At 37.9% G+C, this 27755-nt stretch overlaps 3 protein-coding genes across 5 annotated transcripts; 1 reads left to right on the plus strand and 2 right to left on the minus strand.

Annotated features, from left to right (window-relative positions):
• Nucleotides 1-1036: 1036 nt before the first annotated feature.
• On the minus strand, nt 1037-10242 carry LOC135609893 (uncharacterized). 3 transcript variants are annotated; one of them, XM_065103673.1, is made up of 18 exons: nt 8802-10242; nt 8426-8497; nt 8123-8327; nt 7930-8041; nt 6960-7055; nt 6790-6871; nt 6638-6697; nt 6504-6556; nt 6243-6409; nt 5639-5849; nt 5136-5193; nt 4989-5045; nt 4502-4747; nt 3019-3083; nt 2876-2932; nt 2697-2790; nt 1479-1619; nt 1037-1395 (listed from the first exon to the last, which is right to left on the minus strand). In XM_065103673.1, exons 1-18 carry the CDS (start codon nt 10104-10106, stop codon nt 1306-1308), a joined length of 3171 nt encoding a protein of 1056 aa, XP_064959745.1. In that variant the 5' UTR covers nt 10107-10242; the 3' UTR covers nt 1037-1305. The 3 variants fall into 3 exon arrangements, with proteins under 3 accessions (XP_064959745.1, XP_064959744.1, XP_064959746.1); XM_065103672.1 differs by having other exon boundaries at nt 1165-1395; nt 6960-7061; XM_065103674.1 differs by lacking the exon at nt 1037-1395 and having other exon boundaries at nt 1481-1619; nt 3027-3083; nt 6960-7061.
• A 2515-nt stretch (nt 10243-12757) lies between these two features.
• On the plus strand, nt 12758-22286 carry LOC135608992 (ABC transporter G family member 28-like). Its single transcript, XM_065102082.1, has 14 exons — nt 12758-13230; nt 13320-13396; nt 14330-14602; nt 15765-15828; nt 15929-16075; nt 16229-16263; nt 17842-17915; nt 18159-18997; nt 19298-19594; nt 19944-20426; nt 20518-20666; nt 20881-21170; nt 21264-21388; nt 21991-22286. The coding sequence occupies exons 1-14, from the start codon at nt 12974-12976 to the stop codon at nt 22145-22147; spliced, it is 3267 nt and encodes a 1088-aa protein (XP_064958154.1). The 5' UTR covers nt 12758-12973; the 3' UTR covers nt 22148-22286.
• Nucleotides 22287-24211: 1925 nt separating this feature from the next.
• LOC135583290 (ethylene-response factor C3-like) lies at nt 24212-25251 on the minus strand. The gene has a single exon (XM_065102083.1). It carries the CDS (start codon nt 25210-25212, stop codon nt 24592-24594), a length of 621 nt encoding a protein of 206 aa, XP_064958155.1. The 5' UTR covers nt 25213-25251; the 3' UTR covers nt 24212-24591.
• Between the last annotated feature and the right edge of the window lie 2504 nt (nt 25252-27755).

A 27755-nucleotide genomic window follows, 5' to 3' on the forward strand; every position in this document is an offset into this window, starting at 1 on the left:
GCTTCCATGAGCATAACACTAGTGCAACATTCTTTAGCATCGATAGCGATACCAATGATCCTAACACTTATTAGGATTTCTCAGAGAAAACTAAAGCACTAGGTCTCGTGGTCCCTCATTGGGCCTTTTAGGTCACTATCGCATGGTCGCTCTATGCCAAGTAGAAGATGATTGAGAAAGAGATTAAGTGTGATAGAAGGAAAGAGAAGAAGTTGCAGTGGAGTGGAGGACCGGGGGGTATATGAAGGGAGCACGTGGGTGGAAGCAAGGGGGAAGAGTCTATGGACACCACAAACCATAGTGAGGAGATGGGTGACACATCTCATCTCTTCCCACGTCGCTAGTAACTACCCCATCCCCGATCCCCAAAGGAGGGGTGATGGTGGGGAGTAGTTGACACTAGGAACGAAGGTTGACACCATGAACGAAGTTTCATAGGAACGGGGTTAGGACCTATGTGAAGGAGCCTCGCGGATGGAGATGATGATCACGCAAAGATAATAAGACCTCACAATGAAATAGAGATGATAAAGATGGCAACAAGAGCCTCACGATGAGACCTCGTGATGATGAAGGCAACCTGTAACATAGCATGATGAGACGACCATGACGAAACAAAGTCAATAAACGATGAGACGAAGACCAAGGGTAATATCATTTTTAAAATATTAAAAATATTTTATATAAATAAAGTAAAAAAGGAAACACTTTACAAGAAAAAAATAAAAATTTAAAGTTTTTTTGAAAAATTGACCGTTTGTATAATATGCAGTTTCATATAATAATTATATATATAATAAATTTAATATATACGTATGGAAAAGCCCACGTATCAAAGATCAATCTTTATGTTTATCATAAAGATATGTGTTGCACATATATTTCAATTGACACAGCCACGTACAACAAAAACAAACTTAAACCTTCCTCACTGTGATTCAATTATTTTTCTATTTGTAGAAAGACTAATATGAAAACACAGTGAAGAGAAAACTGCATCACAACACATACAGAGAACACATGTTGAAGAGAGGCATTGTAAAAATAAAATGATATACCTAATCTAATATTCCAACAATGTGTCGCAGTCATTAACATCAAAATTCAACTACCCTTTGGGTAATTCCTATAATTCCTTCAAAAAAGATAAAATAAGGAATTTTCTAGAGCCCAAAATTGCTTTCGAGGACAGCTCTATCATGTACATAGCAGACCCTCGTGTATGTACATGCCAACCGAAAAGCACTACCAAAAAAGAGGCTCTTCCAACTGACAGTACCTGAATTCTCTGCTTCTGGAAGCTCGTCAGGAAACCTCCGCACATGAAACTGGCTTGTGGAGCATCGATGTCCCATGGAAGACCGTTGCGTGAGCACCTTTTAGGTACTTCTCCAACTGCAGAACATGAAGTTAATGTCTTTATGCTTGTTGAAATCGCTGCATGTGCGTAAACTAGAACAATTAATGTGGATGCCAACCTGGTCTGAGCTCATCTTGGTGAAACCAAATTTCTTGGTCCAGATAGCTTCAGCTTCATCAGCCGCAGGCAGCACTAAATGTTTGACACCCAGCGATCCCAGCAATCTCTCAATGCATGCAAACAGAGATTGGAAATAACCCTACAAAAACAACAGCAGTTAATTAGCTTTGATATGAATCATCTTATGGCACTGAACCTTGATTTAGGCGTGTTATGCACTAGAAACTTCAATTAGAAAACCATAAGTTCTTTAGCCTCTCCTTCACTCACACCACTAATCCTAGTTAGCTAATCTCAATCAACCGTGCATCAATAGGCCCCCACTGAACATGTACAAACACTTTATTAAACCAAATTAATAGTCTTATCAGACTGTGGTTAAGCAATCAAAACCCTAACTAACATAATGCCACCAAAAAGATCATCTAATATATAAACATCTAATCAGTTCAAGGAATGAGAAGCAAACAATCTGTTCATTGATGTATATAAACTTCCACCTGCCACCAATAAACATAACATCAACTGCTACTTTTGCATTGCTAATCCTGTGTAGCTCACTATCTTGCAGGAAGCTCATCTGATTGGACACCAGCAAAATGTTTCATTTATTTCCTTGATCTTTTCTTTATACCAGCGCTAGGCGAAAGACATTTCCAATGCATGGGGCACCAACCAATGTATTGTTTAGAGAGAGTTTAACGTTCCCAATCTTAACCGGCATTCAGAGAGGCCATCTATGGCTTGAAGGCAACATGGGCGCAACTTCTTCATTTTGTCAAAGCTACCCATGCAGTACTATTCCTTCTTAAAATGTAAGAAAGAAATCAGCAGGTAACAAAAATGTGCATGTTCGTTTTCAATAACCAGTAAGTGCATTATTTTGCACTGTAGTAGAACCTTGTCATGTGATGTGCAGCACAGATTTATGACATAAATAAGATAAAAATTCCATCACCGAAACTTTTTTGAGAATTAGTTAAAATGAGCTTCTTGGATTATGCCACCCAAAAGACAGCACAATAACCCATGAAATTGTTATGGAAATGGATGAAAAAAAACAAGCAACAATTAGCAAATAACAGCCCAAGACTCTCCCTAGAAAACCACATGCTAAAAGAGTACCCAAGCATACCACCATCAGACTAAAGCCAAACCTACCATGTTACTAAAGACAGCTTGCGTCACTAATATAAGTTGATATAAGAACACACACCTGGCCTTGATGTTCTCTACTCGTTGCAACTAACGGAAGTTCGGCAATGTCACTTCCTAAAACACGTAAAATTCCCGCAGACACAACACATGAACTGCAATGACGAACATAGCAAGACAAAATCATAACCTTACAAATAAATTGGTAAAAAGATATTCACTTTACTAATTAACACTTACCCAACAGTTAATACTGAACAATACATTCCTCCAAAATCTTGGTCCTTCACAGTTCTCCTGTCAGAAAATAAATAGATAATTAGTACAAAAATGCAAAAGTAAAAACCAAATTAAAAAGTGTAATTAATGTCCTCAGTCCTCACCCATATACCATTGAAGGAATGAGGTCTCTTCCAGTTGTAGACTCAACAATAGGGTCAAATGACTCCTGCCAATCAACCAATAAAAAAAATAAGAACCAAGTTTTTAATTTCCATTAATGTGCAACCCATAATATTGTAGAAGGCAGACAGAACAAAAATATAAAAATTAATCAATCGCATAATAACACGATGTCACGACCACAAAGTGAAGAACCAAAATAATAAATGATACAGACAAAATTGTGTGTGTGTGTGTGTATATATATATATATATATATATATATATATATATATATATATATATATATATATATATATATATATATATATATATATAAAGTCAAAGATTTTTATAGTTATCCCTAAAATTTTATGTGTAGCATATATCCAATTTTCGTAAGTAGCCTTCAAAAAGTCATTATGATGCTATTATGGGTAGTTTTGGCACATAATATTTTTATATATTTCTTTAAAGAAAACAAGCTGAAGTTACCCATGGTCAAAAATGGCTAATCTATCTTTTTTAGATGGATGTCAATGATAACGACATATATAATAAGCCCGATAGTCCGATACAACACAGTATGGATATGTTGATATGGCAAGATATGAAAAATATGATACAATACACCACGGACAGATCAATAAGTAAATATTTAAAACATATAATTTTTTTGTATAACAATTTGAGATATAATTATGTGTTCAATAAATAGTCGGATATAACTATTCATGACAGATAAAATGATAACTTAGATCCCTACTTTTTTCAGCACAAGATTTTACTTTCAGTAACATAGTATGCCAAGAAATAACAAAAGACTGAAAATTCATGATAAATGTAGAAAATCATTTTAATGCGTGCAAATACATAGTACTATAGTAGTGCATTTAATCATACATTGTTCTATTTAATAAATAAACAAAATTCAAGTAAAAAGTTCATCAAAATATCCATGAAGTACTCTTGAAGTGTTTTCCAAGTAGAAATTCATAAGACCCACTTTTAATAAATCCGACACTTCCCCGAAATATCTGATATGTGTTCAACAATATCCAAGAAGCATCAAATCCGATACACATCAAACACCCACACGATACATATATGACAAGATATTTAAAATATACATGTTTTGTAGAAAAAACAATCTTATGATATTTAAAATATACATGTTCAAATATTTTGAATAAGACAAGCATTCTTCCAAATCCTTAATGACACCCATTTTATCTAAGACAGGTTAGAAAATTCATGTAAGCAATTGCCGGCCAGACTCCCACATTTCCAATTCGCCAATTACTTGTTATTTTCAGCACTAGACTCATTAAACAATCTAATGATTGATAATTTTAAATGTTATCTATCAGATGTTTCAGTTTTATTGACAGTAAATGTGGATAATAACAATTTACTAACAGAAAAACAAATCTTAGCAATAACATTTGTGTAAGAATTAATCATCGATAATAAAGGATCACTAACATGGAAAATAGTGACTGCTCTTGAAAGCAAAAGTTTACTGTCAGCTTCAAGAGTTCTTCCACTTAGAAGTCTCCACCTTATGTCAGCATCAACCTCTTTATTTAAGCCTCTACTATCACGTTTCTTCTTTATAATGTTAGCATCTGTAAAAGGAAGCAACTCTGCTCCATGATGAAGAAACACCTGCAATGCTCTTCGAATCCTGCTGCAGTCAGTGCAACAGAACCACTCCCCTGCAGGTAGTTCCTGAAAATGAAGAAACAGTCAAGTCCAAACAAATCCTTTATGTCCATATAGGACAAACATACCAACAAGCAACAGGCAAGTAACTAAGTTTTTTTTTGCTCATCTGTAACAACTGCCTTAGTTCAAAATTTTGTGTACCTCAACATTGGTGCACCACTGTCACAAAATCTTATATAAATTTAACAACTTAATAAAGAGAAATATCTCTTTAAGAGAAGAAAGAATACACGTTTTTCTGTACCTTTAAATCAGCCATTTTATGATCCCTCAAGCATCCAACATGGTATTCTCTCTCACACTGAAAGTGAAAGAACTCAGAGTTATCACAAAATGACAGTACAAATCCCATAAAATGTGAAACTAATTTTATAAAATATTTGAAACATACTTGATCACAAATCATGACAGTGCGGTCATCAAATCTTGATTTACTAAAATCATGGCACCTGCATACATTTTAAATAATCAGGAAAGAAATTAATAAAGAAACTAGTTTTCCAAAATGCAAACTGAATCTCTATAACCCACTAAGTATAAATTCATTGAATAGATATAAGCACCTTAATGTATCAAAAACGCATGAGAAACAATCAAAGACAATCAGAAAGGTAAATCTGGTTCGAAATAGAGGTTTTCCATAAAACAAAACCCACAAAATTCATTCAAACTACTTTCCACCCAAAAGATTTTGAAGAAAATTGGAAAATCTAATAATTCAGCAGCCATAGATACATGGTCTTAATGTGGATTCGAGAACCTCAATACTAGATGAGCACTACTTTACAAAGCAGATAGATAGGTCATGAAGAGTTAACTAACCTATTAGGGCAAAATGTTTATAATTGTATTACAGGTCTGTAAAGATATCAAACATGAGTTTGAAGTTCTAACCTGCACAATGTACATGCACTATCATCAGTCTCTGATGTCGTGACAATACGGATACACCTTTTAAATATCTGCTCGATGGGATCCACTCCAGCAACTCTCCCTGCTGCAATTGCGTTATCATTACTTGACAGGCACTTTTCTCTTTGATGGAGATTTTGACAATATTGACAGCACCAATCTCCACTCGGGATGCTTGACAAACCCAAACATTCTGCAATAATTGTAAGAAGATGCCATTAACACTCAAAACAGATTAACCATCAAGTTGTTGTATAAGCAAGAAAAAATAATCATGAAATCAGTAATCATAATTTTATGATTAACAATAACATTAAAACATTAACAATAATATCAAGTCCATCACAGCATGACATGATGGATCAATCTTAGCATGACATGAGGCTAAAAGCATAAAGTCCATCATAGACAAGCTGCCAGGCTCAAAGACAACATGGATCTAAGTACACACGCATGTGCGCACATCTAAATGTGTTGACTAGTTAACCAAGGCAGTTTGCCAAAATAATCTTGCTAGTGTAAAATACCCCTCTGAAGTTTAATTAATTTCCAAAAGGCAACTTTTTTTTGCATGCAAGAAAAATACCTTTGTGGAATGCCCTGGGGCAGAGATCACAAAGAAGTAGGTCTCCACCATCTGCACAGATGCTGCAAAGATCATCGCTTTCACTGGAAGACATTTTTCGGCATTTTGATAGTGAAACCGATAATTCGTGAAGAGATACTCCATTGGAAGTATAAATGTAGTTGTAACTGGACAACCATAGCAAAATGAAAATAGATAAGTAAGAATTTTTAATGGATCAATTCAGATAAAGAGGCTGCAACCTTGTAATCATAAACTTACGGTTTGCGCCTTGATGCTTGACCAGCATGAGCTTCAAATTGTGAAGGACTAACCTGTCATTTAATGTTCCTATTGTTAAAATCTGGAGTAAACAGATCACAAGTAAAACAAACATGTGCAGGCCAACACTTTACCACAGAATTGCAGCATTGACAGTATATTCCAGAATCTTTTATATAACCCTCAAGTAGCCTCTAGTCATCATAAAAAAACTTGTTAAAAAAGGCCATGGCAGATATAAATGGGATAAATTAAATAAGAATAAATCAACCATCACATTGCACACCTTTCCGCAAACATAGTAGCCTACTTCGGTACCCTCAGGCAAAATGTCATTCATAAAGACCAACTTGTGCAAGCCCAAATCTCTTGAAGGAAAAAAGAAATAGGTGAATAAGAATGATTGTGAGTAAATTAATACATACATATTCAATAGAAGAGTTTAAAACTACCAACTTTCTAGTTAATCTTCCCAGGCTATTTTTCTTATTGGATGAAAGGTTCTTGAATGAGCTACTTGTTGGATCTGCTACAGAACCTGTCTTCAATATCCTGAAGCTGCACATTTGTATTAAGGCATATTTTGAGTTCAGAAATTGTGTGAATAATTAAAAGAATACAATTTGACAAGATAAGTAGCATTGCAAGAGATCAAGTATGCAAATTGTAAAGGAATGATCATAGTTAAAAGAAAATTCAAACAAGATGGACATTTCAAACAATATAACCTACAGGATTCAGTCTAAAAACAAGTAATGCAAACAATGAAAACCAGAGGACACTAACTCAATGATTAATTCATTTAACATCAACTGATATCAATTGGTTAGGTAAAGTACATTCTGTCTCAAAAAAAAGAATGGATCTTGATTCAACGTAAAGGTTGCTTCTTTGCAATCTGTGTGACCAGAAATCAAGCCATGAATACAGCTTCTCTAAATATAAGGGTAAGGCTGCATTCACCTCGTGCACAGAGTCCACTCTTTTTATGTTTTGTCTCAAAGAAAACCCAAGAATAACTGAATCAAACAAAACTCTCACAATTTCTCACCAGAACTTCTGCCGATTGATGATAACTCTTAGTCTCTTAGGAACTGTCTTGCCATTGCTTAATCCTTTAATTATGTACAATGTGAACCATGCCTTGCATGGGTTTCCATTTGGTATTTCACTAGAGATGTCCTAGTACTTGACATCAGAAAGACTGTATAACAATATGCCACCTATTTTCTTTAAAAAATTAGAAATTGTCTCCAACGATTCCCATATAATACAATCTAAATTCATCTAATCTAAGCAATGATAGCATGATTACCTGAAAAGATTCAATTGGAAACAAAGTATATAGATGCCTCATATTTCCTTTAATTCAGAAACAAACTTACACAAATAAAGACAGGATACCAAATAATTTCAAGAGGCAAACCTTGTAGAGTTAAAATTTCCATGCATCAGGTTTGGAGTTTTTGGAGGTTGCTGTGATGGAAAACACAAATCACACAACCCAAACTTCCCAGACCATGGAGTAAGCAATGACCCTGCAGATGTCAAAATATGAATAAACATCTAACAAACCAAAATGTGACAACTGATGAGGAAGTTCAAAAAAAGTCGAACACCTTTGCATTTTTGACAAGTAACAGTTTTGTTTGCAGGTACTGGATCAATTGCACTCTGAATTGTAGCTTCCAACATGTCTAAAGGGGCAATGGAGCATGCTTTAACTACATCATGGAGGCTTTTCCCATTTGGCAAGTAAATAAAATCCGCTGGATGCTTCTTTGTGCTACCAGCATGTTGTTCAAACACATATGCTGAAACAACCTTGATTTGAGAAAAAAGATAAAGGAAAACAATTAATCCTGTTAAACAATATATGGTACCTTGAACAATAGTGAAAAATGATCAAGTGAAGTACTAACAATGGAACCATTGCAAGAAGCACATGAGCATAAAATGCCATTGCCGTTGATCACACCTTGAAGCCCAATATGCTGTAACAACAATGTAACAAACATAGTTCCTTGTCAAAATTTTAAGGCCATGATGATAATATAAAAAAAAGAAAATAATAATGTAAAGCAGAGTTCATCATTGTCATAACTCCACCTTGAGTCCTACAATAGAAGTGCAAGTACACCGAAAGCAAAAGACAGAAGGTAACAAGAATTCCCAAATTGAAAAAGACAACAAACAAGAACTCAACATACTCCAACTCATGCAAATTTTCCACTGAAAAAGCACCAATATCAAGTCATCAAAAGACTAACCCACTAATATATCAAACCTGCCACTTACGTTGCTATTGGAGGCAATGTAATTAACAGGCAACCCCTCAAGCAATCCAGTTGAAAGTAATTCCCTCACATTATTCGGAAGCTTTGTTAATGTGATTTTCTTTGACATCTTCAATTCCAATTTGCTCTTTGGGATCAAAACTGAAGAAGAATCAACAGTATCTACCCCATGATTAGTGTCTTCTGATCCTGATGAATAACTGCTTGTGCTGGTGATGTCCCCTGAACTAGACTCCAATTTTGCTTTAACAGCTGACCTTGTAAGCCTCCTCAGGGGCATCCCAAAGTGACTATTGTTATCCTTGTTACTGTAATGACCATTCATAGTAACAGGAGGATTCACAGGCGGCTCTTTTTGCTCTTTAGCAGGCACGGTCAGTGTGGATCTTGTAAACCTCCTATTGCACGTCCTGTTTGATGAGTCACTCTCCATATTTCTTCCATCTAGACAATGAATTACTGCTGACATTTCTACTGGAGAATCCCCCTCACCCGTTTTCATTATAGAAAAAGGCATCATGATTGCCGGTTCCTCCGAAGCATAGTCAGTCGCTGACACAATCTTCTTATTTGCCTGGTTCTCTGTTTCTGAACTATCCACCTCCAATCCACCATTACCATCAATTACAACTGGGTTTTCGACACAACCATTCTCATTCAGATCAACGTTCAATTTGCTAAAGCCATTGTCATCGACCACGATTTGGCCACCAATTTCGGACTCTGCGAATTCATCCACATGCGCAGGAGAGTTTGCCGTCTCATTAGCCTTGCCCGTCAACTCTGCAGGCTCAACCGGCTGAGAATGAGAATTCACCGTGCCTTCAGCGATTTCATCTGATAAAGTTGTCACGAACACCTTTAGGGGTTTCACCGTAGGAGGAGGGCCATCCACCACGAATTGATTTCGACCATCCATCACCATGAGGGTTTCCACCGAAGTCCCGTTTTCTAAGGGAACAACATCCACCATGACTTCATCCTTACCATCCACAACGGCGAGGGCATCCGCCTCTACGAGATCAGAAGGGGAAGGAGCAAGAATCATCAGCGGAACATTGACAAGCTGCGGTTCAGCGGTCTCCGGCGTCATATCTGTCCCAGATTTCTTACGCCGCTTGCTCTCATTGACAAGTGGTGCGCCAACGGTGGCGGCGGACGATTTTCCGGAGCGGGTCCGACCGAGAGAGAGAGGAAACTGAGACTGGGCCTTGAGGGCGAAGACGAACTCCCGCTTGAGGCCCGTCCGGACGCCGCAGCGGAACGCGGAGTTCTCGAGTTCGGAGGACCCGCGGCCGTTAGCCATCGGACCGGACGGAGGGGAGGCAAGCGGTTCGCGTTCCACCGGCAGCGTTAGCGACGACGGAGAAGGCCCCGAGGAACTCGAAAGGATTGGGAATTAGGGTTTGCGGAGACCGGAGAATTCCGGAAGGGGTAGAACGGTTTGTATATTGGAGGGGAAGACAAGTCGGGAACGGAAAAGGAAAGAGAGCGAAGGAGAAAGAGAACGGAGATGGGAGTTCAAACGGAAATGGACTGGTTCGAAATTACGGGGATGTTGCCGCGATTCACAGGCCAGCTATATGACTAATTTGCCCCTACCTTTGACGGGGTCAGCAAAGTGGGAACGATTGTGATCTGTGCAATAATCGGACCGGTTCGGCCCGAACCTGTGTGATGCGGTCCAAAATTTAAGCTCAATCATTGTTGATTCGGTCGAACCAGAATGTCCAATTGAAGCGATTGATAAATTTGTTCTCCTATTTTCACTGTACGGTCAGAAATTATTCTTTACCTCATGCCACCCATCCATCCTCGGCCGGCGATTGGAATACGGTTCGATTATTATTTATTTGCTGGAACATCTATGGGCATTTCGGGGATTCCATATGAATAAAGGCAGGTGTCCTCTCTGTGGATGGCCTTTTCCGGAGGGTATCGTTAAATAGCATCCCGGAATCTTCATTCCAAACAGGGCGGGGCGCGGGCACAACCACGATATTTTCTTACCCACTCCTCGCCTACCCGAGATCCACCTGCATCGTTACGACACAGAGACGCGGGCTTCACCCGTGGGTCCCATTTCGTCACCCAGCTATCAACTCGTTGATTGTGGTCGGCACTATTGGATCGGACCGGCCCGGTTCGGGTCCTTGAATTAAGATTTGAAGACAACTGCCGCTGCTCCCAGTTTTCTATCGAGGAAAAACCAAAAGCACAAAAGATCCATCGGAGTCCTGTCCGGTTCGGGTCGGTTCGGTTCGATTTGGTTCGATATACAGATTAAGAAAAAAAATTATTATTATTTGTCATTGTCTTACAAAATCCAATAATATAAAGAGCACTTGGATCGCCCATTCAGGCTTGGAAATCATGGCACTTAAATAGAATGATCCTCCAATCTAGAGGATCTTGCATTGGTGATTGTTACTGGTAAGTAATGCAAGGTATAATGTGTATGTATATTTATTCAAGCTTTTACATACATATATTATTTCAAAGTTAGGAAATAGCAGATTTACACCTTCAAATTTTAAATTAACATATTAATATAATCCTTCAAATACTTAGATCTTGCAGATATATATATATATATATCTTCAAAACTCTGTCTAATAATTTCAGGTTAAAAGTTATTAACCATGGTTGCTAATGAGTTTTTAAAATCATTAAATTTAAAATAGTAAATTTATTGTTATTTTTATACTTAAAAAGGATAGATCCAAGAATTACTAATTTCTAAGCATATATACCGTGTTAATATCATTTAGAGTTTTGACATCATTTTTGTAATAATAAATTATAACAAAATATAATAAATATAATGTTATAACTTATTTATTATTATTATGTAAATAATAAGTAGTGAAGATAAAATCTGAACCTGTCAAAGTTTTTACTTAGTTGGTACATTCAAAAAATAGATTAGATAATGTTTCAACTATTCAACCTTAACCTTAGTAAGTGAATCATAAGTGAGTCTAATATATGATCGTTAAAATAATGTTTAAGGTATAAAAATATATAAACATATTTGTTCATATCCTTTTATAAATTTTTTATTATTATTATCAAACACATAAATGTAAAACAATTGAATTTATTTAAATAATTAGTGAGAAAAACAAAGGGATATACTCATTTTTTTTCAATTAGAGAACCCTAAAAAAATAGTGGATAGGGAATTAACCATCTTGAATCCATAATAAGGTGATCCATTGATGAAACCCAACAATACTAGGTTATATATTTCAAAATTTAGGTTTACATGCAGCACAACTATAGGAAACACCTTCTAAAAAAATAAATTTTGATAGCATTGCAAAATATGTGGATATAGTGTTATAATATATTGTAAAATTGGGAAGATTTGGATGATTGTGTTATAATGTATAACTTGTATTTCTTGGGACTTGTTTATTGACTCATTTCAATTTGTGTAAATGAATAATGTAAAAAAATATGTTTATTTTGAGAAAATGCTGATCGATTGATAAATCAATTTGTATAAATGAATAATGTAAAAGAGTATGTTTATTTTGAGAAAATGCTTATCAATTGACAAATCATCATTTATTTTTTGATGTGAACATATAAGCTTGTGAAAAATTATTTCTTAAGGTGGGCCTCATACAGTTTTATTTTATAATTACTAATTCTTACAAAATCTTGGTTCCCTACTCCTCAATTGATGTGTGTGATTAAACATACCTATCAAGAAACATCAAATATATATATATATATATATATATATATATATATATATATATATATATATATATATGCAAAAATCTGAATTTTAAGATGTATATAAGAATAAATTTTGGAGGGAAATATAAGGAAAACCCAATGCATTTGGACTGTATGTCCAAGTCATTTAAAGACGACCATCTCCCTCCTCACTTCCCGCCCCGTTAGTAGCGACCGAATGCCCTCGCCATTCCTGGATTCGCGCCGTCTCTCTCTCCCCTCCGTTCCTTTCTCCTCCCCACCCCTCTCCACTCCACCACCACCACCAGCACCAGCACCAGCACCACCACCTCCTCCTTCCCCTCTCGACAACCCTAAATTACCATTCCTACAGCCCACGTTGCCCAGTTCAACCCCTCCCCCCCCCAACCTGATCTCCTCTGGACATCGGCCTCCAACACTCCTTATCGCACGGATCCCGTGATGCTGGCCGCATGGTCCCGCCGGAGGCCGCGACCGGCCTCCAACATCACGTTCATCGTCATCATCGCCTCCACGGCGATCCTCCTTGGCCGCCTGCCCCTCGGGCAATGCCAGGATGACGATGACTATGACTACGGGAGCCAAGCCCAGGGCGCGTCCCCGTTGTTCGCCGGGGTCATCTACGACCGGATCATGAACCTCACGGGCAGCTTCGCCATGGAAATGGGCCAGCATCTGGATTTCTGCGTCCAGAACGCGTATGTTTGCTGGCGCTTCTTGTCTCGCTGGTTTGTTGGCTTTTTAGATGCAGGGGATTGATTCTCGAGGTGATGTTATTTGGTTCCAGGGATAAGGATTGGAATGAGGCGTTCAATTTCTCGTCGGATTTGAGTTTCTTGTCAAAATGCATGAAAGAGACTAATGGTATGAGCTCTTCTTGCTTTCTTTTCCTAGTACAACGCGTTCTTAACTCTGTTCACAATCATTTCAACATGAGCAATCATCTCGTCTATCGAACTCAAATTGCCTTGTGTAATCAAACAATGAAGGTGAATTTCATGAAACACAAGCCAATTACGGAAGATTTGGGTGGAATAGCTGGCATTATTATGAGAAATTTGCATCTGAAAGCGCACAAACCCTATTGTGTACAAGGTTGATTATACAAAATTGGAATATGAAATTGTGGGCATCAGGCAAGTATGGTATTACTAAATTACTGATAGTTATCTAGTCTATAGTGTCAGAAACTTGGTACTCTGGCCTTTAAAAGGGAGCATTTTTGAGAAAATGTTAATATAAATGGCTAGGTAACACAGCAAAAAAGTTTTTCTGTAGGTGCAAGAATTTGCGAAAATAAAATAAAATTTTGTTTGTGTCTCTAAGCAAGACTTGAATAGAATGGTTTGGGTTTGTTCCATCAGAGCCAAGATCAAATATCATAGTAATGCGCTTGCTGAGATGATATATACAGATTTTATAGGGTATGCACTTCTGGTAAGGGACAATTGGAACATACAAGTTTGTAGATTCAGTCCTTGCTAGCTGGAGCATAATTAATTGGCTGAAGTTATGGTTGGTAAAGAGAAATGAAGGTGCATTAAGATGAATGCGACATTGGATGGCTCAGTGTATTATGATGATATACCTCTTAAAGTAAAGAATTTTTCATAGTGCATTCCCAATCATTATTAAAGAAGTTGGGATGATAACTTTTCACTTTTATTTGAATGATTTTTTGTGTTTCTACAGCATATAGACAGACTAGAATCATCATATTTTACATCCCTTTCCAGGTGGTATATAATTATATTATAATAGATAAATTTCTCATGCATTGTTTACTTGAATTGACAGGAGATCTTACTCGACGCTTATGCACGGCTGCAGAAACTAAGTTCTACTTTAGCAGCTTCTATGATAATGGTGGAAAAAAGAATTATCTAAGACCCAACAAGAATTGCAATCTGACATCATGGGTATCTGGATGTGAGCCAGGATGGGCTTGCAGTATTTTCGAAGACCAGAAAGTGAATCTTAAAGATTCCAAGGTTGTTCCTATGAGAAGTATCAACTGTCGCCCTTGTTGTGAGGGTTTCTTCTGTCCTCATGGTATCACTTGCATGATCCGTGAGTATCTTTATTTTCTCTCTTGGATTCAGATCTATGAATTTTACACTATCTGCAGTTTATGATCGTTATCATATGTCTGTTAAAGGTTTCAGAATCTTTCAAACAATTTCTCTATTCTTTACATAAATATACAATAGTACTGCAGAAAAATCAGATGTCTTATATGTTAAAAAGTTCCAAAATCATATGTGACATCTGCAATCTTTTTAGAATTTCTTTATTTCTGCTGCATTTCTTCCTTCCTGTTCTTTCCATATAAATATCAGACTTTTGTATCTGAAACATTTACAGTTTACCTGAGTTTCCTCATTTTTCAAGAATGGCTTCCTATCTTGAATAGTACCATATGAAGGATGTGGTCTCAACTCTCAATGTTGTTTACTGTTGGACAATGAGCTATCTCAAGTACTAAAAAACCTGTACCAGAGCCTTTAGGTCCTAGCCAAAATCTAAGTTGCATAGATTGTTGAACAGTACTTGTTTCAATGTAGCAGTTGCATTAATGGACAGTATAGTTGTTACAATGGCACTATGCCTTGCAACGATTTCTCTTCATTTTAAGGTAAAACTGAGGGAATTCCTTCAGGTTCATTGCATCAGACGTTTCGACCTCCCCTAATATTTATGCTTCTTATAAGGATTTTATTATAGAACAGCATAAACTGATATGATTCCCTTCATATATATGTCACTGCATTATGTTCTGAACAGTACAGCATTATTGAATCTCTCTCTTTTCTCAATTTGCAAGTCTATTGCTTTCTTAAAGAGTTATCAGCGAGTATGTATTTGTTTAAATTTCAAAAACGTGACATCTGAAATGTATCCTCTGGATGAGTTTCTCAAACACCATAAGGAAATATTTTAGTTTATTTAACATGTTTAAGCAATAATGCAATTTTATGTCTGCTATAGTGTAAGTGCAAGAAATATTATCTCTCTCTCTTTAAAAAAAAAAAGAAAAACAGAAAGAGAAAAGGAAAATAAGCCTTGGACTTTTTAACATAATTTAGCTGTGCTTCTGATTACTGTTTGCTTTTGATGTGCTCAAAAGGAATTTTTTTCTATTCTTTCTGTGTATATATACATTTACCTATTTCATTGAAATCCAGAATTGTTAAGAAATGTTGTTGATTTCATTTTCTTTAATAACCTGCAGCCTGCCCATTAGGTGCATATTGCCCACTTGGAAAACTGAACAAAACTACTGGGGTCTGTGATCCGTAAGTTTATCCTGATCTCCTAAAGTTCCTTATTAATTTATATTTATACAATTGCTTGAATATTTTACCATATACATGTTAAAACTTAGGAAGATTTCAGGTACAATTATCAGCTACCTCCTGGACAGCCAAATCATACCTGTGGGAGTGCTGATATGTGGGCAGATGTTGGAACTAGTAGTGAAATATTTTGCCCAGCAGGATATTACTGTCCAAGCACCATACAGAAAATTTCTTGTAGTAGTGGGTATTGTTTCTCAAACCTACTTGTCTAATTTTCCTGTTCTCTTGCTATAAGTATCAGTTAAAAAATACTTATTTTCTCCAAGTCAATCATACCACACAATGTTATCCTTATTTTTTATTTATGCAACTAATATCCATTGAAATACTTCTTCAGATATTACTGCAGGAAGGGTTCTACTACTCAGACGAGTAAGTTCCTTTTAGTAGTTGGGTTCCCAGTAATTCCCTGACATATATTTCATTCTAAGATGCTAATATGAATCATAGATCAGAAACTTGGTAATGTTTAGTCTCTGTCTTGACTCTGTTGTTTCGTCACCAGTTGTGTTCTTTAATGCCAATGTCTTTGTTTCCACTGCAGTCCTCAGCATGCTGTTGTTGGTCCAGATTAAACATTTTAGTCATAAAAATGCTGTGATCATGTGCTAGATTGTGAAACAGTTTGCCATTATGTCATCTACTTTTGGGATTCCTGCCTGCATTATTCTTTCCAGATATTGTACCCTTAATCATCTACGTTTAGTTTTTTTCCCTAGTCCTTTCTATCACCTCAAGGTTACCCATTACCTGCACCATGTTTATTGGAACTTATGATTTCTGAATTCTTGATAAACATCAACCTGATCCTCCATTTTTCAATGATCTGATAAAATGATTACTCCATCCAATCTTTTCTACCCGAGATGGACTTAACACTGAATTATATGATAACAAATATTGTCATCTTTAGTCATTCTCCCATATATTTTGTTATAAATATCAAAACATTCTTATGTTTGCTAAGCACTAGTGACCTCATGCAACAAACTGTATGCAATTTCTTTCTGGTTTTTTTGTGCTTTTGACATAAATTATTCCCAACAATAAAACTTGTGTGTTTCCACTCTTTTTTATGCTTTTCTAAGCTTAGGAGACATTTTAGAGGATTGCTTCTTCATTGCATCAATAAATCTGAAGCTAGTAATGTAGATCTTCCAATCTGCAACTTGTCCTTTAAGATGAATGAAACTCGATAGGCTAGGAATTTGGAACCATGGATGAATTATTGTCCAACTGAATTTCAATTTTAAATTTCACTGAAATATTTTATAAAGCAACTTGTATTTTAGTTCTGAATTATAGTCAACATCTTAATGTCAAAAAACACAAATTATAGTCTTAAAAAGATTTTGGTTGACATTTAAAATCCTATTTTCTTTTTTATAATAGTCGATAGGCCACGCAGAATGTAACTTTTCAAATGTAATGTTTGCCACCTAAATTGAGTGACTTTATGTTGCTGATTCAGACTTTTTTATTGGTTCCATTTGGAAGATGTTATTTGGTTTTTAGCAGCAAAACAGAATAGAAGGAGATAAAAGATAAGAGGGAAAACAACCAACATTTCCATGGCCTGACTAATGATTTACATCAATGGTTTGCCAAGGTTTTTAAGTAAAGGAACAATTTATAACAATGTTCCAGGCCATACAATATGTGATTTCTCTATATCTCCAGAGGACTGGCCCTCCAACAGAACGTAGACATTAGAGAAACACTGAAGTCATAGTAAAGGTCATTACTATCTTTAGAACTGCAAACCCAACAAGTTGTGTTCTTTTCTATGACATAATCTTTATATAATACCAATATTGTTTGCATATCTACAACAATATTGTGTGCTGCCTTTTAATCTTCTGAGAAGTTAAGCCTGGACATAATTTTTCTTTTGAATTTGTATAAAATCGTGCAGGCATTTCTTTCATTGAAATTATTATGCATTTGCAGGATGCTTTCAGAAAAGCTCTTGTCCACCAAATTCTGCCAATCAAGATATTACAATATTTGGTGCCTTGTTGATGGTGAGCCTTCCCTCGTACTAAATTCTCCTGTTCATGTTGTTTATCAAAGTTGAACCCTCGAGACCACCTTTGAACATTAGCTTAATCTGCTTTACTTAAAGATAGCAATTATTGGTTTTAGCATTCCTTGGAAAACTTGTTACTGTACTCAGTATAGATCCATATCTACAGTTGCTACGGCCTGAAGGTTTTGCAAGTGCATGTGGCATGGATGGCACTAACCTTCTCTGACAATACCTGTAGGTTGCGTTGAGTCTACTGCTGTTAATTATCTATAACTTCTCTGGCCAAATCCTCACCAGCCGGGAAAGAAAACAAGCAAAATCTAGGGAAGCTGCCGCAAGACACGCAAGAGAGACTGTCCAAGCTCGTGAAAGGTGGAAAACAGCCAAAGATGTTGCTAAGAAACATGCAGTTGGCTTACAGACACAGTTGTCTCGCACATTCTCTCGTAAAAAGTCTGTTCGACAAGATCCTCCCAAGGGTCTCGGCCAACCTTCAAAGAAGGAACCAAGTAACCTTACCAAGATGATGCAATCGCTCGAGGAGAATCCTGATACTTACGAAGGCTTCCACGTCGAAATAGGGGACAAGAACCTAAAGAAGAACATGCCCAAAGGTAAACAGATGCACACGCGCAGCCAAATCTTCAAGTATGCATATGGTCAGATAGAGAAGGAAAAAGCCATGCAACAGCAGAACAAAAACTTGACCTTTTCCGGAGTGATTTCCATGGCCACTGACACCGATATAAGAACCAGGCCCATGATCGAGGTTGCTTTCAAGGACCTCACGCTGACCTTGAAAGGGAGCAAGAAGAAACTCCTGAGGTCTGTAACAGGAAAACTTATGCCTGGTCGTGTGGCTGCAGTGATGGGCCCATCTGGTGCTGGGAAAACCACTTTTCTGAATGCTTTGGCTGGAAAGGCAACAGGATGTGCTACTTCAGGTCTTGTGCTCATCAATGGGAAAGCAGAACCCATACGCTCATATAAAAAGATCATTGGTTTTGTGCCACAGGATGATATTGTTCATGGAAATTTGACGGTGGAGGAGAATCTTTGGTTCAGTGCTAGATGCAGGTGAGAAGAGACTTTCAACATAGTTTTCTACAAGCATTCTCTCATTTCTCATTAGGTTTTTTAGGATTTATACTGCTCATTAAGATTTAAAAAAAATCCAGCAATTTTAATAGTATAGACTTCGTTTTTCGTAAGTTCAGATCATCCTAGGCATAGCTCAAAGATAGAAATTGAGATATGTACAACAAGTCCTGCAGCCTGCTTGTGCAGTGGCAAGTGACAGAGAGCCTCGTTTCAATTTCACTGTTCAGATGGATACTTTTTACATGATATTAACTCTTCTCTTCTCATGTGTTGCAGACTTTCAGCAGAGTTGTCTAAGCCTGACAAAGTTTTAGTTGTTGAGAGAGTTATCGAGTCTTTAGGCCTACAGGCAGTGAGGGACTCGCTGGTGGGGACTGTAGAGAAACGTGGTATCTCTGGCGGGCAAAGAAAAAGAGTAAATGTTGGTCTGGAGATGGTGATGGAACCCTCTCTTTTGATTTTGGACGAACCAACATCTGGTTTGGACAGTTCTTCATCTCAGTTGCTTCTTCGAGCTCTGCGCCGGGAGGCCCTTGAAGGGGTAAACATCTGCATGGTTGTTCACCAACCCAGGTTGGTTTAGTTAGTATTCATGTGTTTTCTGCTAAAAATGTGTGTTGCTTGTTCTCCACTTAATATGCCACACATTCTACTGACCTTCAGTTAATCGTACAATTGCCTTCATTCCTTTTTCTGCATATGCATGAAGTTGTGTAACTTCAAAACGCAAACTGACCTTTAAATTTCTATTTTCTTGCATGATAGATCTCATTCGTACAAACTATAAGCTCAGCACATCGTTTCCTGCACAAAGCATAACTTGCAAATGTTCAAAGCAATTTCTATATCTATTGCTTGCAGAAGTAAATGTATCACTGCTCCGTAGAAACGAATAACTCAGTGCAATTTTCTTCTGATTCAGCTATACGTTGTTCAAGATGTTTGATGACTTGATACTTCTAGCAAAAGGAGGGCTGACAGTATACCATGGATCAGTGAAGAAAGTGGAAGAATACTTTGCAGGGCTAGGGATTAATGTCCCCGAGCGCGTGAACCCTCCTGATTACTTCATTGATATTTTAGAAGGGATAGTGAAGCCAAGCACAAGTACAGGTGTGAATTATAAGGAGCTGCCGCTGCGATGGATGTTGCACAATGGGTACGAAGTGCCCCGAGATATGCTACAGGATGCTGGTGACATCGATGCATCAGTGAGGGGAGGTGGATCAAGTCCTGCTACCACTGGCTCTGAGACACAATCCATTGCTGGAGAAGTATGGGATAATGTGAAGGATATCGTAGGACAAAAGCGAGATGAGTACGAGTACAATTTCTCTAAATCCAAAGATTTGTCCAACCGCGGAACTCCCGGTGTTCTCAGGCAATACAAGTATTTCTTGGGAAGGTAACTTTACAGCTTAGGTGTCTCAAAAGTGAAACTTGTTCATCTTCTTTTACTGAGCTTTCGAATTTGATGCGTAACTCTTCATGTTCAGGGTTGGCAAGCAACGTCTTAGGGAGGCCAGAATACAAGGAGTTGACTTTCTTATCTTATGTCTTGCTGGTGTGTGCTTAGGAACACTTGCGAAAGTGAGCGATGAAACATTTGGTGCACTGGGTTACACTTACACCGTCATTGCCGTTTGTAAGTCGGAGATTGCGTAATTTCAAACGTTTGCTTCATGAGTTTACATCGTGTGTTATTTAATACAACTCATTGTTGATAACAAATGCATGCTAAGATCATGACATCTCAGTTATATTTTTTTAATGTCATCTTGTACATTGCGATTCATGTAGCATCTGGAGCAAAAACTTTATACTTCCTACTATGACCGATAATTACTGTTAAATTGCAGCTCTTTTGTGCAAGATTGGAGCACTGAGATCATTTTCACTTGAAAGGTTGCAATATTTGAGAGAAAGAGCTTCTGGCATGAGTTCGCTGGCTTATTTTCTAGCAAGAGATACAATCGATCATTTCAATACGATAATCAAGCCAATAGTTTATCTCTCTATGTTCTACTTCTTCAACAATCCCAGGTCTTCCATCTTAGATAACTACATCATCTTGGTCGGACTTGTTTATTGTGTAACCGGAATCGCATATGCTTTTGCAATGTTCTTCCAGCCAGGTTCAGCACAATTGGTGTGTGTTCCATCACAGAATCAATACCATTTGGACTTGCCCTTTCTCGTTCATATCATTTTGTTTCACTAACATTCGTGTTTCATGTTGCAGTGGTCGGTGCTACTTCCTGTTGTTTTAACTCTCCTAGCAACTCAGCAGAAGACTTCAAAATTCTTGGCAAATTTATGCTATACAAAGTGGGCTCTGGAAGCATTTGTAATTGCAAATGCTGAAAGGTATGGTTAAACAACCATTGCATTTCTAACCCATCTATGTTAATAGAGCATATGAGTTATTCCCATTGACAGGATGTGCTTGTTGACAGCTTAAACCAGGCAACTTTGATGTGTTTGTTAGCTTAAATACAGCGCTTAAGTTGTTTCTTGGGATTTAGTAGTACTAAGAGTTACAATTTCATGCACTTTATTTGTAAAAATCAGCATAAACATAACTTTGGCCTTTGAATCATGCTCGAGTTCAGCTGTCTAACGTGCCATCATCTGAAGCTAAAGCTTATGTATGAGCTCTCGGCACGCAAAATGGCACCCCGTTTCTGTTGCTGATTGCTTTATATGCCTGGAATGCGGCTCTTGTATTAGCCCCATGAGCTAATTTTTCGTCGGACAACAATATTGATTAAGATATATTTCTTTTGATAATGTGAACTTCAGTTGCGGTTCTTCACCTGTACATCAAGTAGCACCCATACTAGTACTTAACACTCTGCTTTCTGTTTTACTCATCTCATCATTCCGGAAAGAAAACAAGAATAAAGCACTTGAAACACAAGAGAAATCTATTGATATGCTCGCTTTAATACCGTCACTGTCTGTTTCAGGTATTCTGGAGTGTGGCTGGTGACTCGGTGCGGTTCTCTCATAAAGAACGGCTACAACATCGGTGACTGGTGGCTGTGTATAGTGGTCCTAGTTATCAACGGCGTAGTTTTCCGCTGCATTGCCTTGTTTTGCATGGTGACATTCCAAAAGAACTGAGACATATGCTTAGTTTTGTCCATACAAGCCACAATCAATTTTGGTGCGCTTTCTTGGACCGGGAAATGTACAAACACACATGAACAGATCTCCAAGGGAGTCCTACCTTTTTACCCACTCCAGCACGTCCTTAACAAGGATTTAGAACAGTGTCAAAACATATTTCCTATTTGTCTCACTTCACGAATCCTGTACAAGGATGGATTGTCATTCAGAACAGCTGGGGTACTGCATGTAATGTCTAAAACCTGTGAGGAAGCAAGCAGTGATTTGTGTAACACCATTCCGTGGCTGGTCTTCACCTCCCACCCCATTGTATAAAGTGATCATTGTGCCTCCTTAAATTGCAAACATGTGGTTCTGAAGACAACCTGAGACAATTGTACAGGTGAAGGCTAAGCATGTTTGTAAGGGTTGGAAGGGACCGCAGAAGAGTTATTCTAATTTTAATTTATTTTGGTCCTACCAGCTATGCCGTGTTTAATTATTTTTATTCAAAATAAATAGATGATTGAGATCACAAGGATGTTGGTGATGCAAGATGTGACAGGTTCAGGAAATCCCACCTGCATACGGCATTGATCTCAATGTGAGGCCCTAAACAATGCTATCTCAGGCCTACATCTCCACCCAAAATTAAAGGAAGAGTCAATGGTCTTAAAACTTGACTTCATCATGCATCTTGACCACTATGATTATGGCTCACATAATATTCCTGACATTTTAGAGCCACATGTGATGTCGACATGACCTCATGTATATAATATTAAAACAACAGTATGTATGTATATATATATATATAAACAATATTTATGTATGAAAGAAGAATTAAAAATAGAAATAAAAAACACTCGTATATTGCTAAGAATTGACGAAAGTTGGATGGCACATGTTGGATTATATCCACAACTTAGTAAAATTTTAGATTGAATTGATATCTCTCTTGACCAATTCATTCTCTCTCTCTCTCTCCGTGTATATATAAGCATTGCATCAAGAACAATAGAGCAATCATAAGATGTGATGTCCACCATGGTTGGATTAAGTTCCAGGAAGGAACAATGACAATAACAACTCAGGACCAAGTCATAAATGGATTGCGATGTGACCCATGCGTGTTTGTCTTCATCACAGGAAGTGCAATTCCCCTTCGTTCTTTCATGTTGAATATTTCCACCTACAGACACATCATTGTCATATTAGTTCTGCTTAAAGTTGAGTCCAAGGATATCATGCATGTCAGTATATCCTAAATTTAGATCATAGAGATCTGAGAAAATATTTTTATTTTGACCACAAACTTGTCACAGAAAAGATTGACCTATTTGTAAGGGAAAGCAAAAAAAAGGGGGGGGGATCAAACTGCAGTCCAAGTCATTTCTGATGGCCAGCTTGGTAGCCTACAAAAGAGCAACCAAATGATGATCCAAGTTATTCAATCTTGTTTCTATTTTGCTCAATTTTCTCTCTAGTGCTTTCCTGGTAGCATAAAATTCTATTTTGTAAAACAAAGGAAAATTTTGTGAACCATTGAGTTGTTTCTATCACTAGATTTTCTAACTACTGCATGCAAAAGAATGAGATTTTCTAAACACCACATGGGAAGGAAGAGAGAACTTCTATTTCATTTTCTCTTTCCATCAATCAATCAGCTGCTGATCTATTGATTTATTATATATCTCAAAATAAGGTTCAAGTACAGGAAAATTTGGGAAAGCACTCTATAGATGATGTGATATTTCTTTGTAAACTGATAGAAAATTTCAGAACAGAGCTGAAAGTTCCACTACACCCACTGACACACAACACCATGATGCAAGAGAAGGTTGTATACAATTGCACCAGCTGGATCTTAGCTGCTAGTAAACTGTAGGATTGTCAAAGCTGGATCATGTTCGAACTTTAATATGTCTATGATCAATGTGTGGGTGATGTATTTTTTGAACAGCCCCTGTTTAATTGTGCTATCCTATCTACTATATATGTATATATATTTCTTGAACAACCACTGTTATATACGTATATAATATATGGGATGGGCACATCGTTTCCTCCAGTAAACATGATCTCTGTCTCACTCCCATATCTCAGATGGTTTCAGATCAACTCTTCCAATCCAAACAATATGAGCCGTAAACTCAGTTGGACAGAGTCTAGCAATACATGGAGCTCATCGAAAAAAGGCAACATGACATCCTCTTTTGTCATAGCCTACCTTTTGACATGGTAATCTGAGCATTTATCTTAAATTGAGAGAGAGAGAGAGAGAGAAGATCTTTGCTCGTTGTGTAGGCCACATGATGATGCAGCCATGGTTTAATATACAGTGAAGCATCAAGAAAGAAGATGGATCCAGATTTTATGGGAATGAGCAAATCATTAGACTTGTGAAGCTGTTTGTCATCACAGCGAACAAGCTACAGGAAAGCAAGACCATTGGATGATCACCAAGGACTTGCAGGTTCTGACAGTCTCAAGAGTTCCTCCAAGTACTCTGCACCCAAGTCCTCCAAGACCACAACACTCTCCCTTACCTTGCCCCCTGACCTCCTCCTCTTCCTGATGCAGTGCCTCTTCTTCAGTGCCAGAACCGGGGAACACCCATCCACCCCCAGCTCGAGGTCCCGCAGCGACGCCCGCACACGCTCGGCCGGGAAATTGAGCACCGCCGCCGTCCCCCTCATCGCCAATGCCGCCTGGTCGTAGGCCAAGGCGGCCGCCTCCGCGTCGTCGAACGTGCCCAGCCACACTCTCACCCCCTGCCGCGTCGAGTCCCTGATCTCCGCCGCGAACTTCCCCCACGGCCGCTTCCGCACCCCTCTGTAGCTCTTCTCGCTCCCCGGGGGCTCCGCCGTCACGCTCGACCCGACCTCTTCTGCCGCCATGGTAGAGTTAGACACGTCGGGAGCATCGATGAGCATGTCCAGCAAGAGCATCTCATCGGCGTCGTTCACGTCGAAGGGAAGCGGTTGGTCGAGGCGGGAGCACGGGGCAGGCTCCGGGGATTCGGGTGTGGACGCGGCCGAGGATTCGGAGCAGCGGAAGTAGAGGTTTGGAGAATCCATCGACGGAGAAACAGGCTTCTTCTTGCTCGGCTCGTGTGGTTTCGCGGCATAAGAGCCTCAGAATCCCCGGCTGTTTATACCGGTCAGGGTTGTCTGGGTTGGATAATTCCATTGGCCGAGACGTGATAGGGAGGGTGGGACCCGGAGGCTTCGAATGGCACATGCGTCTTTGACCTGCGGCGGCTGGGTCAATGGATCAGAGGAAATCATCAGCGTGCGGTCATGGCTTCGGTATGGATTGTACCTATTAGGTGTCCCGAACACGTGTCGCTCTAATGCCTGTGTGTAACGTTGTCTGGTGTCGTGGTGAGGTAACAGAGCCTCCCATTGGCCAAGGTAACTGGGCCCCACCTAAGTGAGGGATAGCGGCGGAGCAAACATTTTGCCTTTTGATATGAATTCAGAAAAATTAAATACTCAAATTGAATCCAAAAAACCTACAAATTTAACCAAAATTAGACACGAATAAATAAATAAATATATATATATAATATTGAATTATTGAATTATTTTACATTATATAAAAATAATTCTCGAACAATTAATGATAAACTACGATGCAAATAATTGGTATTTATATTCAATTCAATCGGAAATGTGGTTCGAATTAATTGCTCCGAAAATATATCAGCTCATTTTTCGTATCGTAGTTAAGATCGATTCATTATTGCTTACCTACTACTCTATAAATGAGAAATAATTATATAATCTAAAACGATTATTAAAAGGTTCCATACACAATCAACCACAAGATTGAAGCATGAAATAAAGTACTTAACAAATAAGAATATAGCTAAAGTGATAAATTTAAGTAGATAATAATAATAATAATAAATAAATAAATAAATAACATTGGAGGGGTATAAATGCTATTTTATGATTTGGAATGCAAATATCATATCCAAATTTCTATAAATATTTGTCTCTAATCATCCATCTAACAATTCAATTAAGAAAAACCAAGTTTTATTGTTATTTTGTTTATGAACAAAGAGGTTACTAATATAAAAAGGAGTACTTGTCAGCGTCTGCCGTGGCGGCGCCGGCGCCGGCGGCGTATAAAGATACGGTGGGGTCACTTCGAATCCGTAGCAAAATCCATAGGCGTCGTCGTGCCCACTGGAGCGATTCACTGAATCTAACACAACGAAATAGCCAACATAAGAGAAGCGGACGTGAATTCGGATACAGTGCACATATCCACCCTGCCAATTGCATTGCACGCTGTCCCACACAGCCTTCGTTTTTCTTGGTCTGTTGATGTATTGTGGTAATGCTTGTGGAGTTACCTCGGGACTGATTAGCTGATACTTATGAAGAAACCCACGAGTGTATTTTTAATCCGATGAGAGGTGGTGAGATATGATTAATCACGTGTGATCGAGCACTCTGTGAATCCGATTCATCACGTCAGCTAAGTGTTAGGAATGAATCGGTACTAAGAGGGAGGATTGAATTAGTGTAGTGGAAAAAATTATTTCGATTTGAAAAATCTTTGTTTCGATTAAATCTGATTCCGACAAAAATCATTTCGTAAAGATATTAATTTGAAAGTGTACGAGAGCGTAGTGAAAACAGTAAGATGGTAAGTAGTTTGTAGGAAAGATAAATTTCTCAAACCGAAATGCAAACCAGATTTTTATAGTGGTTCGATTATTATGACCTATATCCACCCGCTAATTTCTCTTCTGTCGAGGCCATCAACATCTACTAATGATCTTCTTTTAATGGGCAAAGATCAACTTGATAGTCATATGTGTCCAACAAGTCAATCACGTGAGTAATGACATGTGTGACTTAATACATAATCTTTTTGCTTATTATATTTTGACATTTATCACTTTATATTGACTATTGCACATATGCATGTATATATTGTGATATACTTGGATCTGTGCAATGAGAATTGGATCGTGATGAGATCACGATAATGAGACCAATTCGTTTTTAAATATATATCATAAATAATCCCGATCATAGGTAACTCGAGAGGGACATCGAGATAACCGAATAGATTGGTGTACTGTATATACGTCCATACGATGGATGCACTTGGTCTCATAGCTGCTCGTGTGGGGATATTAGAGATACAGTACAGGTGCTCAATAGATAATGAGTTCATTGATTGATCCACTTATGGAATATTGGATGGTTGATGATGCTTTATTATCAGACAGCGATTTCGTAGTCCCAGTGGTGTATATGGTCCTTAGACTTGAGATACCAAGGATATCCTGTATGAGTGCTCCATTCTTTGATACCGGATTTATAGGTTTGAATGTACCAGATCTAGTACAATCGATCATTGGGAGTAACAGTCGACCTTACGAGGGCTATTGAGTGTCGATAGAGGATCATCCACTCTCGGTGTCATGAGAGGAATATCCCACATGTTCTTGTTCAGACAAATCCTTAGCTAGGGTCATTCGGATTGAGAGAGAAAGAGTTCTTCGGGAGAATCCGATTAGAGCGAGACTCGAGTAGAAACTATATGGGTCTGACAGCACCATACCCTGTATACGATCTCTATGATATTATATAGA

This window comes from Musa acuminata, chromosome BXJ2-4 (genome assembly GCF_036884655.1).
Source record: "Musa acuminata AAA Group cultivar baxijiao chromosome BXJ2-4, Cavendish_Baxijiao_AAA, whole genome shotgun sequence".
In the NCBI taxonomy this organism is placed as follows: domain Eukaryota; kingdom Viridiplantae; phylum Streptophyta; class Magnoliopsida; order Zingiberales; family Musaceae; genus Musa; species Musa acuminata.

What these genes read in the sequence shown, in the direction of transcription:
- LOC135609893 (XM_065103672.1), bottom strand. Translation starts at nt 10,106, where the DNA reads ATGGCTAACGGCCGCGGGTCCTCCGAACTCGAGAACTCCGCGTTCCGC. An exon ending in ATAAAATGGCTGATTTAAAG is followed by an intron (nt 4,748 to 4,988) that starts GTACAGAAAAAC and finishes CTTCATTTTCAG; the next exon opens with GAACTACCTGCAGGGGAGTG. An exon ending in CCAAGATGAGCTCAGACCAG is followed by an intron (nt 1,396 to 1,478) that starts GTTGGCATCCAC and finishes CATGTTCTGCAG; the next exon opens with TTGGAGAAGTACCTAAAAGG.
- LOC135608992 (XM_065102082.1), top strand. Translation starts at nt 12,974, where the DNA reads ATGCTGGCCGCATGGTCCCGCCGGAGGCCGCGACCGGCCTCCAACATC. An exon ending in TTACACCGTCATTGCCGTTT is followed by an intron (nt 20,667 to 20,880) that starts GTAAGTCGGAGA and finishes GTTAAATTGCAG; the next exon opens with CTCTTTTGTGCAAGATTGGA. An exon ending in GTAATTGCAAATGCTGAAAG is followed by an intron (nt 21,389 to 21,990) that starts GTATGGTTAAAC and finishes TGTCTGTTTCAG; the next exon opens with GTATTCTGGAGTGTGGCTGG.
- LOC135583290 (XM_065102083.1), bottom strand. Translation starts at nt 25,212, where the DNA reads ATGGATTCTCCAAACCTCTACTTCCGCTGCTCCGAATCCTCGGCCGCG.